At 37.7% G+C, this 14,195-nt stretch overlaps 1 protein-coding gene across 22 annotated transcripts in view; it reads left to right on the plus strand.

The window, feature by feature from the left end:
• Nucleotides 1–14,195, plus strand: part of DLGAP2 (DLG associated protein 2) — a 445,650-nt gene that overhangs the window by 136,534 nt on the left and 294,921 nt on the right. For 4 of the 22 annotated variants that reach the window (XM_038132407.1, XM_038132402.1, XM_038132403.1 and 1 more), the window contains one exon: nt 13,532–13,703. The exons of 15 other annotated variants lie outside the window; for them this stretch is intronic. In XM_038132407.1, coding sequence (XP_037988335.1) covers nt 13,646–13,703 — 58 coding nt within the window. In that variant the 5' untranslated portion in view covers nt 13,532–13,645. Of the gene's footprint in view, nt 1–3,122; nt 3,128–3,164; nt 7,779–13,531; nt 13,704–14,195 lie in introns of those variants that run through there. 3 more of the 22 variants (XM_038132408.1, XM_038132409.1, XM_038132417.1) reach the window with 3 other exon arrangements.

The raw sequence follows: 14,195 nt of genomic DNA on the forward strand, positions 1-14,195 counted from the left end.
AATAGAGATTCCTCCATATAAAATAATTTAAATTAATGTTTTTATCCTTAACTTTAAGTGGTCTTATTCACACAGCTGTGATGTGTCATGAACAGAAAAATAATAATTGAGAACAGGATTCTGAAGTACAGTTTCCAACACAGAAGGGGACACTGTGATTACTGTGCAAGCAGCTGTTCCCTTTAAATGAAGGACACTTTTACAGAGAAGTTGTATAGGATAAGAGAGGAAGAAGACAACAATGTGCCCAAGTAAAGGGAAGTAGGGATCTACCAAATGTTTCCTAAACCTACAAAATCAATAGATTCACATGTCCAACTGAGTATTGTACAGGCTGGTTTCAAAATTAAGTTTGTGTGATTTTAATTTTTTTTTTAGCAAAAGTATATAGGTCCTCTCATTCAAATCAATGGGATACTTCCTAGTAGACAAAACTGTATGTAAATTTACCCTGATATCCACCTAGAAGACATAAACGTGGTTCTTTCTACTCAACCCATTGCCAGTTAAACCTTAGCTCCTACTGACTTGTAAGAAGTATCTATTAAAAATTATATTCATGAGGCTATGGAGTAAATTAAGATGCCAAGAGAACCTGTTAGCTTTTTTTTCAAAAGTTCAAAACCAGGCTCCACACAACATTAATGAGATTGTTCAAGGAAAGTTTTAAAATACATTCTCCAAAGATGACTTGGTTTTCTTCACATATTCTATGCATCAAAAGAAACCTGGACAATTTAGAATTATAGCAATCTTGCATCAGCTGGAGACTTTTTGAGGACTTTTGTATAGCTTTTTTTTCTCTCTGTTAGAACAAGAGTAAAACAAAAAGTGGTGTTTCACTAGTAATGGCAACATTAAAAAAAGAGCTTAGTATTTTAAAAGAATAAAAGACAGGTCTAATGTTGTGGTAAGATATAAGCAGCATATGCTTTTGAGGAGAGAAATAAGTGTAAGCTCCTTGCCCAAGAACTTAGCATAAATCTGAACTGAGAGTTCAAAGATCCTTATTTTCAGCAAGAGAATGTTGATTCATGTGGATTAATAAGAACATGTTTATATATCATCTTCTCGTAGAATAGGAGATCTGGTCTGCTGAAGGAGTTAGTGATTTGGCATTTATATGAAGCACACTGTCTTTTGAACCACTAAGGCACTAGTTTAAATTATTCCAAGTTTACATCTCTATAACTAAATCTTAGTCTGGAGAGTTGATTTGATTTCCCTGAGTTAGCTTGAACTAGATAAAATGGCCTGTTTGCCATGTACTCTGCTCATGGAGTCCTTCCATTTGCCACTGATGCACGGCAGGGGTTAAACATGTTTCTTGCAATACTGAAATAAGTTGTCTATGCCAAATATTGGAATCCATTTCTCTATGTGGTATGAAAATTTTGCTAGATAACCTCAAGCAGATGAAGGCTTTCCCTCTTTTCAGCCTGCAGCAAGAGAAAGGAGCAGGACTGAGCTATTTAACAATTTTTTGGAATATTGTTGCTATAAAAAACTGCTAAACATTCATCTGTTAACCTCTAATGTTAGCCATAAATACAAACCTTTACAACTGTGATTTATTTCTGTATCGACTCAAAGCAGTGCTTTTTATTTCATTAACAAAATAACTGATGTGATGATTTAATTTCTGGAAAGAGTGTGTATTTCTGATTTCAGTCCTTGTGCTGGGTTGACCTTGGTCAACCTCCAGACCACACCCAGCCACCTCTCATTCCATTCCTTCAGCAGGATGAGGTAGAAAATAGTTTACGGAATGAGATTAAACAGAGAATTTGCCAATTACCACTTACCAATTACCATCATGGGCAAAACAGACTTAGCCTGGGGAAATTAACGTACTGTATTGCCAATTTAAAATAAGTTTGGATAGTGAGAAGCAAAGAAAACTGAAAATAACTCCTTTCCCCTGACCTCTCCTTCTTCCCAGGCTCAACTTTATTCCTTTATACCTGACTCCTTGGCCTCTGCCACCCAAGGCTATGGGGCATAGGGATAGGAGTCCATCCATAAAACCTCCTCTCTGCCTCTCCTCAACACACATCTTTCCTGACGTGTCCTTCCATGGGTCCTTCATGACCAACTTGCCTATGCGTGGGGTCTTCAGAGGCTGCATTGTGGCTGCTCCACCAGTCCTCTCCACGGGCTGCTGGGGAATTCTTGCTTTGGTGCCTGGAGCCCCTCCTCCTTTCTGCTCTCACCTTCATGCCCACATGCTTGGTTTGGGGTTTTTTGAAGTTCTATCTCACTAACCTTTTCCTCACCACCATTTGTGCAGCGTTTTTGCCCCTCCTTACGCACGCTGTCCATGAGGCCCGCCCTGCGGTGGCGGTTGGATCCGGCTGGAACCGGCTGTGTCCAGGTGGAACCGGCTATGTCTGGCTGTGTCTGGCTGGAACCATCTGTGTCTGGCTGTGTCCGGCTGGAACCGGCTGTGTCTGGCTGGAACCAGCTGTGTCCCACTGGGGCTGCCCCGGCCTCCCCTCACGGAGCTGCTGCTGCTGCCGGGGCTGGACACCCGCAGCCTGTATGATGCTTTTTTTATTTGGAATATTTAAACCAGAAAGTTTGTAATTTATCTGATGATATATGGAGCAGCAGTTTAAAAAGCCCTGGCTCATATGAATGGAATGCAGGTAGGATGTGTAGGGGATCCACCAGAAAAATCATGCAAGCTTTTGGACAGTGGCATCCTGCCTTTTCTCGTGAGAAAGATGGAATGTAGGGCAAACCTGCCTAAAAAATGACACCTTTATCTGAAACTTAAATGTTGTCCCAATTTTTTTGCTGTTTAAAACCTAATCTATTGTATTCTGTGTCTTTTGGAGACTGTATTACACTTATTTTTAAAAGTGTCAATGAAAATTTCATGGTGAAGAAACTCAGTTTCATGTGAAGTATTCCAAAATAACATATATATTATTTATATAGTTTATATTCTGATAAACCTCATTGTGTTTTAGTTAATGTAAATGCTTTTTGAAGTATTATTTTAGAGAAAAGTCCTCAAATTTGACAGTATGGATCAACTATTTCAAAACCATTTAAATGCAGGGTAAAATATATTTGTAGAAGCAATAAGATTCACACCTTCTTTTTGCCCATCTTTGATACGGTCCGACCCATGAGAGGTTGCACAGCATGCAGCACAGCAGAAATCAGAGGAAATGGGCAGCAGAGCAGCCTGTGTGTCTCTGTGCCCTCACCTCAGCCCACCAGGAGGGGATGAGATTCTTCCCTTAGTGCTGAGAGAGGGGACCAGCCCCTGTTGCTCCAGGGGAGCCCCTCTCAGGCTGGGGAGAAATGCCTCTAGGGCAGACAGCTGGTGTGACTGCACAGCACGGCATTGCATCTCGTCTTCCAGGAGCTCCCCTTGGAAGGGAGCACCAGGCAGCACGGCTCCTTTGCAAGTGGACGTTTGACCATGCTCTTGAATGTGGATTGCTCCTCTACATGGTGGTGTAGATTACGTTCCATGTCATTTTGACTTCAACTTGATAGCCATGCTGAATTCCTTCCTGTACAGTGCATCTCCAGAGAGCATGTTGGCTCACATCTTCAAAGAGGTCCCATGGCAATGGTAGAACCATGCAGTTGCATGTTTTTCAGATGGCTTCTGTCAGTGGCACAAAAGTTTACTTATAGCCTTGTGTAGCCTCATAGACATGAGAATGAACAGTGAGTTTATTTAAATGAGGATTTTTATGTAACCAAGTCTAAAGTAAATATCCAAGAAAACTATAATACCAAAAGGAAGTTAGACACACACCAAAAACCAAGCACTTCTGTAATCTTGGGACTATACTAATGACAATAATGTAGAAAATATGTGCAAGGGATATGAATAGTCTATGCAGTTTGTAATACAGTTAAATTATCTGAGTAGACTCACACAGGACACAGTATGGAGTGCTCATACTTTTCAGCAGGCATACAGATATGCCTTCTAAAGAAGACATCACCACGCTATTCACAGTGATTCATTATGCTGTGGCACTGAAATACAAGATGGAAATGTAAAATACATTGTGCCTATTTTCTGTAAATGTCTTCTCTTTGTAGGTATCTTCATTTATCTATATAAGACTCTTTTGATTATTGCTACTAACTAGATAATCAGCTTTCAAATTCAAAGAAATCTTGGATTTTGCTGCAGATCTGTCCTGCCAATTTGGTGGGACTGACCACTGTTTCTTAATGTAACTTTTTAGTAGTTTTTTTAAAATATCCTTTTTTCATCAAGCATAGCTCCAATATTTACTAATGTGAAGAGATAGCAATGAAGAATACAAGTGAATGAGGTCTACACTAAGGTGCAGTGATGGCAGGAGATTAAGATGATGGAGAGCTGTGGTGCATGCTAAAGGAACATTTGTCTTAAGCAATTCTGCCTGTGGAGTACCAACACTGATTTAGAACCAAACACTTATTGATTGATTGATTGATTGATTGCTCTTATTCATTAGCTCTGGCTTCAGGCTTGTTCAAAAGCCTCAAGCTACCATGGGGTGTCTTTTATTTATTTGATATTATAATATTCATTTAGCCATAATACTGCAATGAAGGAAGAAGATGTTAAGAAAAGTAACTCCTGAAGGTAGACTAATAGCTTGCATACAGACAATTAAACTTACAAGGAGATGCATATGGTGCAGACTTACTCTTGCCAAAGTTTCACGAGCAGGCATTTCCAGATTCTGGACAAAAATGTTGCACCACGCTGTGTCAATCTGTCTGTGCCTTAGGCTGACTGTCTCTTGGATGCATGGTTATTCTTTAATATCAGGAGCTTTGCTCAGGCAGAATTACTGTGCAGCATATTGTGCATCCCTGTGCCTTGCTCAAAGTGCTTAGGGATAAATGCAGCTCTGGCAGGAAAATTAATATGTTCCTTTTCTGCTTTATTTTATTTTAATTATGGAAAGCAGTAAAGTTGTTTAAAGGAACTTGCATTACACATATATAATGTTCAAAACCCAAAAAAGCCTCACTCAAATATGCTCACAATGAATATTGTATATGCCAAAGTGTAACATAACTAGGGGAAGAATATTGCACTAGGTTGTCTTGGATGGATTCAAGAAATAGATTGTAAAACTTTTATATTCACAAAATCTCTTCTCCTTCTAAGTAAGATGTTTTACCTGCAAATTTTAGGAAAATGAGTGAACTTGCAATTTTATCTATATTTATTGTGTCCTTCATGTTATTCGTTGAATAAAATATATACACATATATATGTATACATACATACAGAAGCAAAGTAATGTGAACCTGTTGCACAGTACAGCAACCTGCCTCAGTCATCTGAGCACATCTCTGAAGTGAGGAAAGCTCATTACCCTTATTTTGAGAATTAAGCAGAGACTCTTTCAGTTCCCCCATGTCCCCAAAGAGGCCTTTGGCGAAGTATGAAATTAAACACATTACTCACCAGTCTTGCACTACAGCTGTAACCACTGACCTGAATGATGGACACACTGCAGTAGTCTTCAGTCTTTCATAACAGTTATTCTTGATTTTTTTCTCCACATCTGATAACTGTGTGTGACAAAATTCTATGACAGCCAGCATGGCCAATATGTTTTTCTCTAGTAATTGCCCTAAAATTTCATATATCCTGGCTGACTCAGGCAGCCTTGGCTACCCAGATAAATTGAATCTCTGGAAAATTTGGGTCTGTGTGCAACTATGGGGACAGAAGATCTGGCAGAGATCTTTGATCTCACTGTTCCTGGAACTGCAATTACGAACATCCATCTGTGACCCCACTGCAATATGTCTAACATACTCCTGGGACTAAAGAACTCGTAAGAGTCATTACTGCAAACTGAGTATGTATTACTAATGTCAAAACCATGCTGAAGTTCCGTCACTGCATGATGCTGGTATGTGCAGTAGATCTAATATCACCTATAAACAATGGCAGTTTAAAGCATTCAGTCAGAGTGTTTGCATAGCCTCCTATAAAGTATCATAATTTGTAAAAATAAATGTCAAGCATGCCTGACAGATAATAAAGACTTTATTGTGTAAGCTATAGCTAATTTTCTCCTCATTTATGTTGACACCGTTCCGTCTAATGTAATCTGAATTTGCAGTAATATATGATCACGGTGTATACATCAGCAACTGTGTATCAGGTGTTCTTGTGCACCCTTCCTTTCTGAGTCTTATTTCTCACTGTCCCTTCAGTCTGACTTTTATTAATAAGTGGCACAATAGTGAAAAATGTCAGTGATTTCCCTTTCTCATTTCCTTCTTTGGGAAATGGAGAGGGTGCACAGGAAAGGGGAAAAGAGACTACAAACTATTGTATCCTTTCCTCATTTTATGTCAGTGTCTGTAAGGATTCAGGAGGCTGAACTTGAGATTGCAGTGAAGGATATGAAGGTAGACTACTTGAGATTACAGAACTCTTTTGTCTTTTCCTTTAGATGCAACATAGAAGAGTTTAAGAGGTTCCCTAAAGAGCAGCCTAATATTATATCCTTCAGAAAAACATGTTTTTTTGATATCTCTTATTCCTAGAGTAGATTTTTCTTGTGTGAGAAATGGCCTTAATATCACCTAAGACTGATGATGTGGACAAGAATGGCACATATAAGCAAAGGTATAGGATACTATTACTGTTTATCCAAAGTCCAAAAGTCAATTACAGGTCCAGTACAGTCTTCATAAGACCAAAAATAATTATATCTTTTTAATTCTTATTCTCCTTGAAAAAACAATGGCCGTATCATCTGTCTCTCATCATTTTCTGTACCTCTTTTAAAATATTTTCTTCTTCCATGTGTGGCCATCAATTTTATCTTTTTCTGTGCCGGCAGTGCTTTGCATTAGTGAAAGATAAGTGATTGCATGCAAGTTCACTGCTTTCAGCTCTGATGCACAGATTGGAGAAACTGTAGTGTAAATGAATGTACATCAGTTCACATTTTCTTGAATTTCCATCTTTTCTCATATGCTAAAAAGCACAGCTGGACATAAGCATGTCATAATCGCTCATAGTGCCATTTCTATTTTGTGTCAGTTTTGAAACTTGACTGGAAGATGCCTTCTTTGTTAATTGAAGGATTGTCTCTGATCTTAAATGCATCTTGATGCAAGTCTGTAGAGAGCTAGAGAGTGAGTCTGCATCCTCTGGCAGAGCTCTAGTACCTGAATATTTATTATGAGGATCATACCTGATAAAAAAATATGCATAATACTTAGTCTTCAGTGGGACCTCTGGTTTTTTTACTAACATGGGTGCTTTGTACAGAACTTGGTTATGTGTGACATGCACACTAAAAAGACCCTAAATAGCTAAATAGCTGTTAACCTTTTCTTTCCTTCCCACTCATTGAGACATCTTCTTAGAATCCTTAAGTCTTGTTTGCAGCTGGGAAGCCTCATATTTATCCATTTCCTTAATCCTTGTCTTCCTTAAAGTGGTTAGTTGTTGTCGAAGGGTTGGATCATCACCATGATATCATGGCATACTATTTCACCTGGTTATTCTTGAAGGACCTTTTCTCTTTTGATATCTAACATGCACTGTCTTAATATAGGCCTAAGAGAGACTTCTAATACTGCAGGGACCTCCAGCCAAGAGTTAATGGCAATTTTCAACTTCAGTTCCCTTATGTAGCAGAAGTGCCTCAGCTGTACCCCAGGCCTTGGAGGCAGCATGGCAGGCTTTCTTCTCTTCTGAGGATATGGAGCAGAAATGACTTGAGGAAACTGATAATTTCCACAGCCTTTTTGTTTCAGTTGAAAAGGAGGTAAGAGGTACCTTCATTACTGGGGACTTCCAGAGGTGAAGAATATCTATCTCTAGGAAAAGAGCTGAGGGGGCTTGGGGTTGGTTCTGAGGTGGGAAGTCTGTCCCCAGGGCTTCAGTGGCCTGTTCAGGGCATAAAATCAAAGAACAGTAGCCCAGCCTATGAAGCTACCAGCTGGCATAGGTTCCTTGGTCACATAGGAAAAAATCTCTGCCTATAGCTTCAGGTTTAGCATATGGAGATGAGCCTTTTTTAATCCATCCTGTGTGTGGGTTCAACTTCTTAAAAATAGTTGCTGCAGCTGTACACTTTGAATCTCTGTTCATCTGAAGTGGGAGGGATGCTGAGCGGGTTTACAGCACAGTGTCTTGAAATAATGTCTCCCCAATGCCTTTAATTCTCCTGGGAACACCTTTTGCACAAGCCAAAAAGGGGTTCTGCTTATGAGCCAATATTCATATGAGTGCATAAGCACTGTCTAAAGCAAGTGTGAAAATGTTACCAAGAATTAACAGCACACTGAATAGAGCTTTCAATTATTCATTGAGAGCCTACTTATATTCCTCTTTGGCATTATACTTAGAAGTGTAACGATGCATTTTCTACAGATTTTATGGATTAGAAAATCATAGGATTAGCCACTCCATAAATTAATCCTGATGTATGTTAAGTTACTCATCTAAAAATGGATGCTTCTCATATAGGAAATGAATAATTATTTTTTGTTTTCCTGGTTAAAAAAAAATCCCTCAGGTGCTTTTCTGTTTTCTGCTGAAGCTGAATTTTTTTTGTCCTCTGACAGTGTCTTACACTCCTCCAATATGTCTTGTTTCTATGGAGACACCAATGAACTGCAGCTTGCATTCTTCTGCATATCACAATACAAGGTTGCTTCAGAATTTTCCCAGTGTTTCACTGTCTTCTCTGTTAATTAGAAATTAATCAATAGGTTCAGTAGTCTTCTCTTATGCACTCTCATATACATTCACAGGCACATATGATCCCTGTGACTGTGAGCCAGCCTATAAACACAATACATGCTTTCAAAGTTTTAATTTAGAGAACAGCACATTTTATATTGAGGCTTATAAGACCAGAATTCTGAACTGTATTGGATGGCAGTGTGGGAAGATAGATATCTTGTATGCAGTAGATGAGATGGAAGGATTTTATACCTCATGCTTTTTAAGAATAGGAAGGATGTGTGGAGTTCTGGAATGAACATAAAGTATGTTTGGTTCTTTGAATTCTATTAATATTACCTGATATTAATGAATTCTGTTATTACTATCTTATATTCCCCCCCCCCCCTCATAATTTGTATGTGAAATTTCACCCCTCATCCCTCCCATCCTGAATGACCAGTTATTGTGGGATGGTTCTGTTGACCTGACTCTTTGTGCCATATTGTTCCTCTGCTGTGAGCACAAGGATCCCTCTTCAGGGCAGCAGGAAGTAAACACTTGTGTGGCAGAACACGTGCTAGCAAACAGACAAAGAAAGAAGCTATGTAAATGATTTTGTTTATTAATTAAAAATGTACTGTGAAGTAAACAGTATTTTTAATTATCAAGAACCAGTGAGACTGAAATGATGCCAGAAGTTGTATGCTACTGTTAGTGAGCCCTTTGAAGTCAATAATATGCCTATTTTTCCTTCAAGATAGTCAGAATTATTTTTCTCTGGTTAAATTGAACTGGTAAAATAGAACCAGGCTGGCCCTGAGTTTTTTTTAATTATTATTATTCTCTCATATTATGCTGTAATAAATTTCCAGTAACAATTCAAAATAGCATTTGCAGAGGCCTCATAATAGATAAATGTTTATGTAAACCACCTGGTGATGGCAACAGATTACATCTGATGCTCAGTTTGTGTGCTAAGATGTATCCTGAGCAACTTTTTTCTCATTTTTTCTTTGTGCTACTCAGCAGACTGTATCTTCCTGCTGTCTCATATGTTCATTGTGGTCTCCTCTAGATAAAGAGTTGGGTTTTTTTTTCCATTTTTTAAAGACTTCTGAAGTTAATAGTAGTCTTTAATTGTACTTAAGCAACTAATAATCCAATGAAAAATAAAGGGTTTTGATGATACACTTCTACTATTTCTAGCCAATATGGTTGCATTTTTGCTAATACATGCATATATACAGATATATGTATGTTTGCCTTTCATCACTGCTTCTGTTGTCAAACTGAAAAGGTAAAAACACAATTAAGCCTTTTATGGACATGATTTCAGAAAGAATGTTTTTTGAAGTCTATGAAAATTTATTGCACTCTCAATTTATTTCAGCCGTTCAGTATTTTTGTTAACAGACAGAAAATAAGGTTTAACCTCTAAAAGGGCCAAAGCATTACTGCTTTCTCAAGGATAATAATTGTAGCTATGCCAGCTAGCACATAACAGTTAAATATATCCTTGCTTTTGACAGAAGCTGCTGGAGTTGGAACAGGGATGAACATAGCTTATTAAATATAGCTCTTATGAAGACTGCTCTATAATTACTGTGACTTTTCTTTGTATCATTATGATCATAGGCAGATGAAAACAATGAGTCATGTGCTTTGAAAAGGCCAAGAACTATTCAGCCAAATAGAAAAGATTGTACCTAGAGGAACAGCCCTGTTAGTTTTCTTGGAGTAGTCTATGTAAATAATGCACTACAAAGGTTAAATAACTTTCACCAAAGCTCCTTTGTCCACTGACAAGAGTTAAAAGCTTAGAGGAGAATGCTCCTAGGAGGTTCAAGATTGGTTCATTCCATGAAATCGCATACATATCCATGAGCAAATCTTTTGATAGTCTTTTTAATTGAGACTCTGTTTTTTGTATAAAAAGATATGCTGAAATTTTTGAATGTCGGCAAGTCTTTTCTGAAAACCTCAAAATGAAATGACCTATATATTCAAAATACTATGATTACAAAAATGCCCAATTGTCCTTTTCTATTAGCTCTGTCATGTCTCAGATTCAAAATAGCTGGGGATTCAAATGTTTTCAATCTTTTCTAAGCCATGAGAGATTTCTGTGTTTTTTTTCCCCAAAAGAAGAAAAAATGTCAAGGGTGTTCTTTTGGTCTGGGAAAAATGGATTATATCCATTTTTCTTTTCATCTGTGTTGATACTAGTGGGGAGGAGGCAGACCCTGATGTAGTTGCTGTATGTCAGGAGTAGTGAACTTGAGCTTTTCAACAAAGACTTTGGTCAGTGCCAGAATCAACTGTCTTCAAGAGTGCCCTTGCTTGTGAAGCTTTCCCCCATGTGTACTTAATGAAAACTAATTTTTTAGAGGCCAAAAGTTTGACACTTAAAAATTCAGCAGCTCATGTCTTACTAGCAATGGAGATTAATAATTGCATTTTCTTATTTAGATTTCATGAGGCAATTGAGGTTCATCAAAACCGAGCAGTATTTATTCTAGACTTTCAGTCTGAAGAAAATGTGAATCAGTAATTTCAAAGACAAAGTTAAGGGTTAAGAACTGTTGGTGTTCACTGTCATGCTCGCAGAGCTGGAAGGCAGATAGGGCCACCATGTCTGAGATCAGGGCTGGCTGCCTTTTCAAGCAACCACTTGACAACTTCTTCTGTGAACTAAGCCAGCTTTGTATTAAAGACATTTTGTTCATTGCCTTGGCTAGTACATGTACTGGAACACTTATCTGAAGGCTCACATTCCTCATTTAGTGTTATTTACTTTCTCACTCCTAGCCTAATTTATTCTCAGTTAGTGTGTTTGCAGGTCACCAGTAACTATGCAGGTAAAGTAGGTTTTTTCCTTCTCTGTTAATGCTTTTTGATGTTTAACTGACACCTCTCATGCTTCCCTTAGTAATGCTGGAAATGTATTCAGAAATGTTTGTGTCCGTGTTGGAGTCATATATATTCTCACTATGTGTGTCTATTTATGTACATTGTGTTATCTTACATTTAATATTATTTGTTTGTTATCACATACCCTTCTGCACAGCCTTAAAGCAACCTAATTGTTTTGTCAATTGTATGGAGTTAATTCAAGGATCTCAAATCTGAAAGGGTAAACTATGGTATGAAATAGTGAGTATGAGGAGGTAAACAGAAAGCAGAACTGTAATAAATAGTTCAAAACCCATTCTGAAGCAAATACAAACTTTCCAGTAGGTTTGGTGTAGACAAAAGCAAATATTTAAAGCAGTCAGATTTTCTATGCCAAGGTTTCACAAATGGCTTTCTGGTAATGCCACAATTAAACATCAGTCAATTGAAAAAATAACATAGTGAAACCAATTAAAAGGAATTATTTTGACAAATAGACTTTTAGACCTTGCTGCAGAAACCTTGGCTGATGACACATTCCAGTTGTCCGATGTACTGCTATAATGATTAGTCTCTGTTTCAGCCTTATTTAACAGTTTCATTAATAGTGTTAAAGAAAGCAAGTGAACAGCATGTTAATGAAGTCAGCAGATGATGTAAACAGCAGGAAACAGAATAAACGATACTTAAGAGGTTAGAAACATGAGCAGAAGGAGTTATGAATGTATCATATTCTGATTGAGAGAAATGAGAAGCTAATGCATCTGTGATAAACTAGTTCAGAACTGATTTTATATGCCTAATAGACATTAACTAAATACATAAAAATATACACATTCAATTACACTAAAACATTTTATTTTCTGGTTGTGGAAGGTCCAGTTTGTAGTCAGTATAATGTCTAAAAGGGAAATACTGTCTTTGAAAGAATGTGCAGATAGATTGTGTAAAAGACTAGACATGTAATTGCTGAGTTTCACACAAATAAGTGGATTGTAGGAGCAATTTGCTGTTGTTCAAGCAGGAGTAATGTAAGAGGAAAGATAAATGTAATGAATGAACAAAAAAGGAATGGAGAGCAAGACTACTGTTATCCACATACCTAAAATGTGTAAGCATTTACAAAAGATATGACTTATTTAGCATTACCACAGATTTGATATCTTATCAAATAGGAAAATATTCTCTATTAGATGAAAGCAATCTCTAGCCTTACCAAATGAAGATTAAAAAAAATATACATACAGGCTGTAAAGAAAATTTAGTGCCAATTAAGGGAAACCTAAAACAGGCTGTAGACTTCCACTCACTTGCATACAGAAATGCCAAGTCTATCCAACACCCCTCACTGGGAATGCATGTTACAGAGTTCCTGAAGATTATATCAAACCTATACTTTTTCCCCCCCTTTCCCAACAATATCCAAATTATAGGAGAGGAGACTTCCCAAGTGCTCCATTCAGCAGGCCCAATCCCACACAAGCTCTAAAATATTTCCCCTTCCCTGGTGTGGTGACATGCACACTGCAGGCAGACTGACAACTACCTCCTCCAGTTGGAACATATAATCATCAATACCCTTCTGAGCTCATTTAAAATGTGACTAACTCAAGCCTCAGCTCATACATTGTCAAATCCCACTTGGTGAGTCTTGTTCCTGTTCCAGCTGGAGATGGGCCCACGCTGGAATTTGGGAATCTAGTTTTCACGTTCCAAAATTGAACAAAGAGACTCGGACTCATTTCTAGTTTCCTAAACTGCAGTCATGTCTGTAAGTAAAATGCTGAAACATTAGTTGTCTGGGAAAAATAAATGAGTGATGAATTTAAGAGATAAGCTGTGGCTACTCAGTGCAGTAGCTTCCAGCTTTTTGGTGCTGTTCCCAGAAATGCTTCAACCATGGTGAGGAGCTCAATTCTCTAATTAAAAAAAAAAATTGTATCAAATATTTTTCAGCTTTACACTCTCAAATTAAAGCTTAAAAACCTCCAAGGAAGGAAAGGAGGCCAGATTGGAGGGGGAGGAGGTGAGAGGAAGGAAACGGGTGGAGAAAACCACTATATTCCCAAGATGCAAGGAAAGTTGAAAAGTAGAAGAAAAAATATATTAAATCAGTGTAAACTAAGAGGTAAGTTTAAGGCATTTTTTTACATTGAATGTATGTTTTGTTGGGGTATTTTTAGCAGTAAAATTCTGTATACTTTGCAAACATTTGAAATACATTTAAGTGAGGTAATTGCTTCTTTATTTTTAATTTCTTCTGCTATAAACTTGATCTATATTTTTATTAAGCCTATCAAAGGATGTGTTGTGCTGGTATTTTGCTGCTTTTCTGCTGTTGCTGGGTGAAACTGTCTATTACCTCACCAATGACCTACATGAAGTGAAACAACATCCCATGGCAGCAGACAGGTTGTTTTGTTGTAAAGCTCAGCGGCAAAAGTTAATTGTTTATGGAGGCTTAATGGGCACTGTGCTCCTACTTACCTAACTTGCTGCAATTCAGTAGTGTGTTAGTGTAGCTTAGGAAAAGAGTCCCTGAAGTAATAGATTTTGGTATAGTTAGGAAGATAGTTGACCTGTATTCTCAACTTGAGGTCAGAGCAATGTCTTATATTTT

Source organism: Motacilla alba, chromosome 3, assembly GCF_015832195.1.
Source record: "Motacilla alba alba isolate MOTALB_02 chromosome 3, Motacilla_alba_V1.0_pri, whole genome shotgun sequence".
Lineage (NCBI taxonomy): Eukaryota > Metazoa > Chordata > Aves > Passeriformes > Motacillidae > Motacilla > Motacilla alba.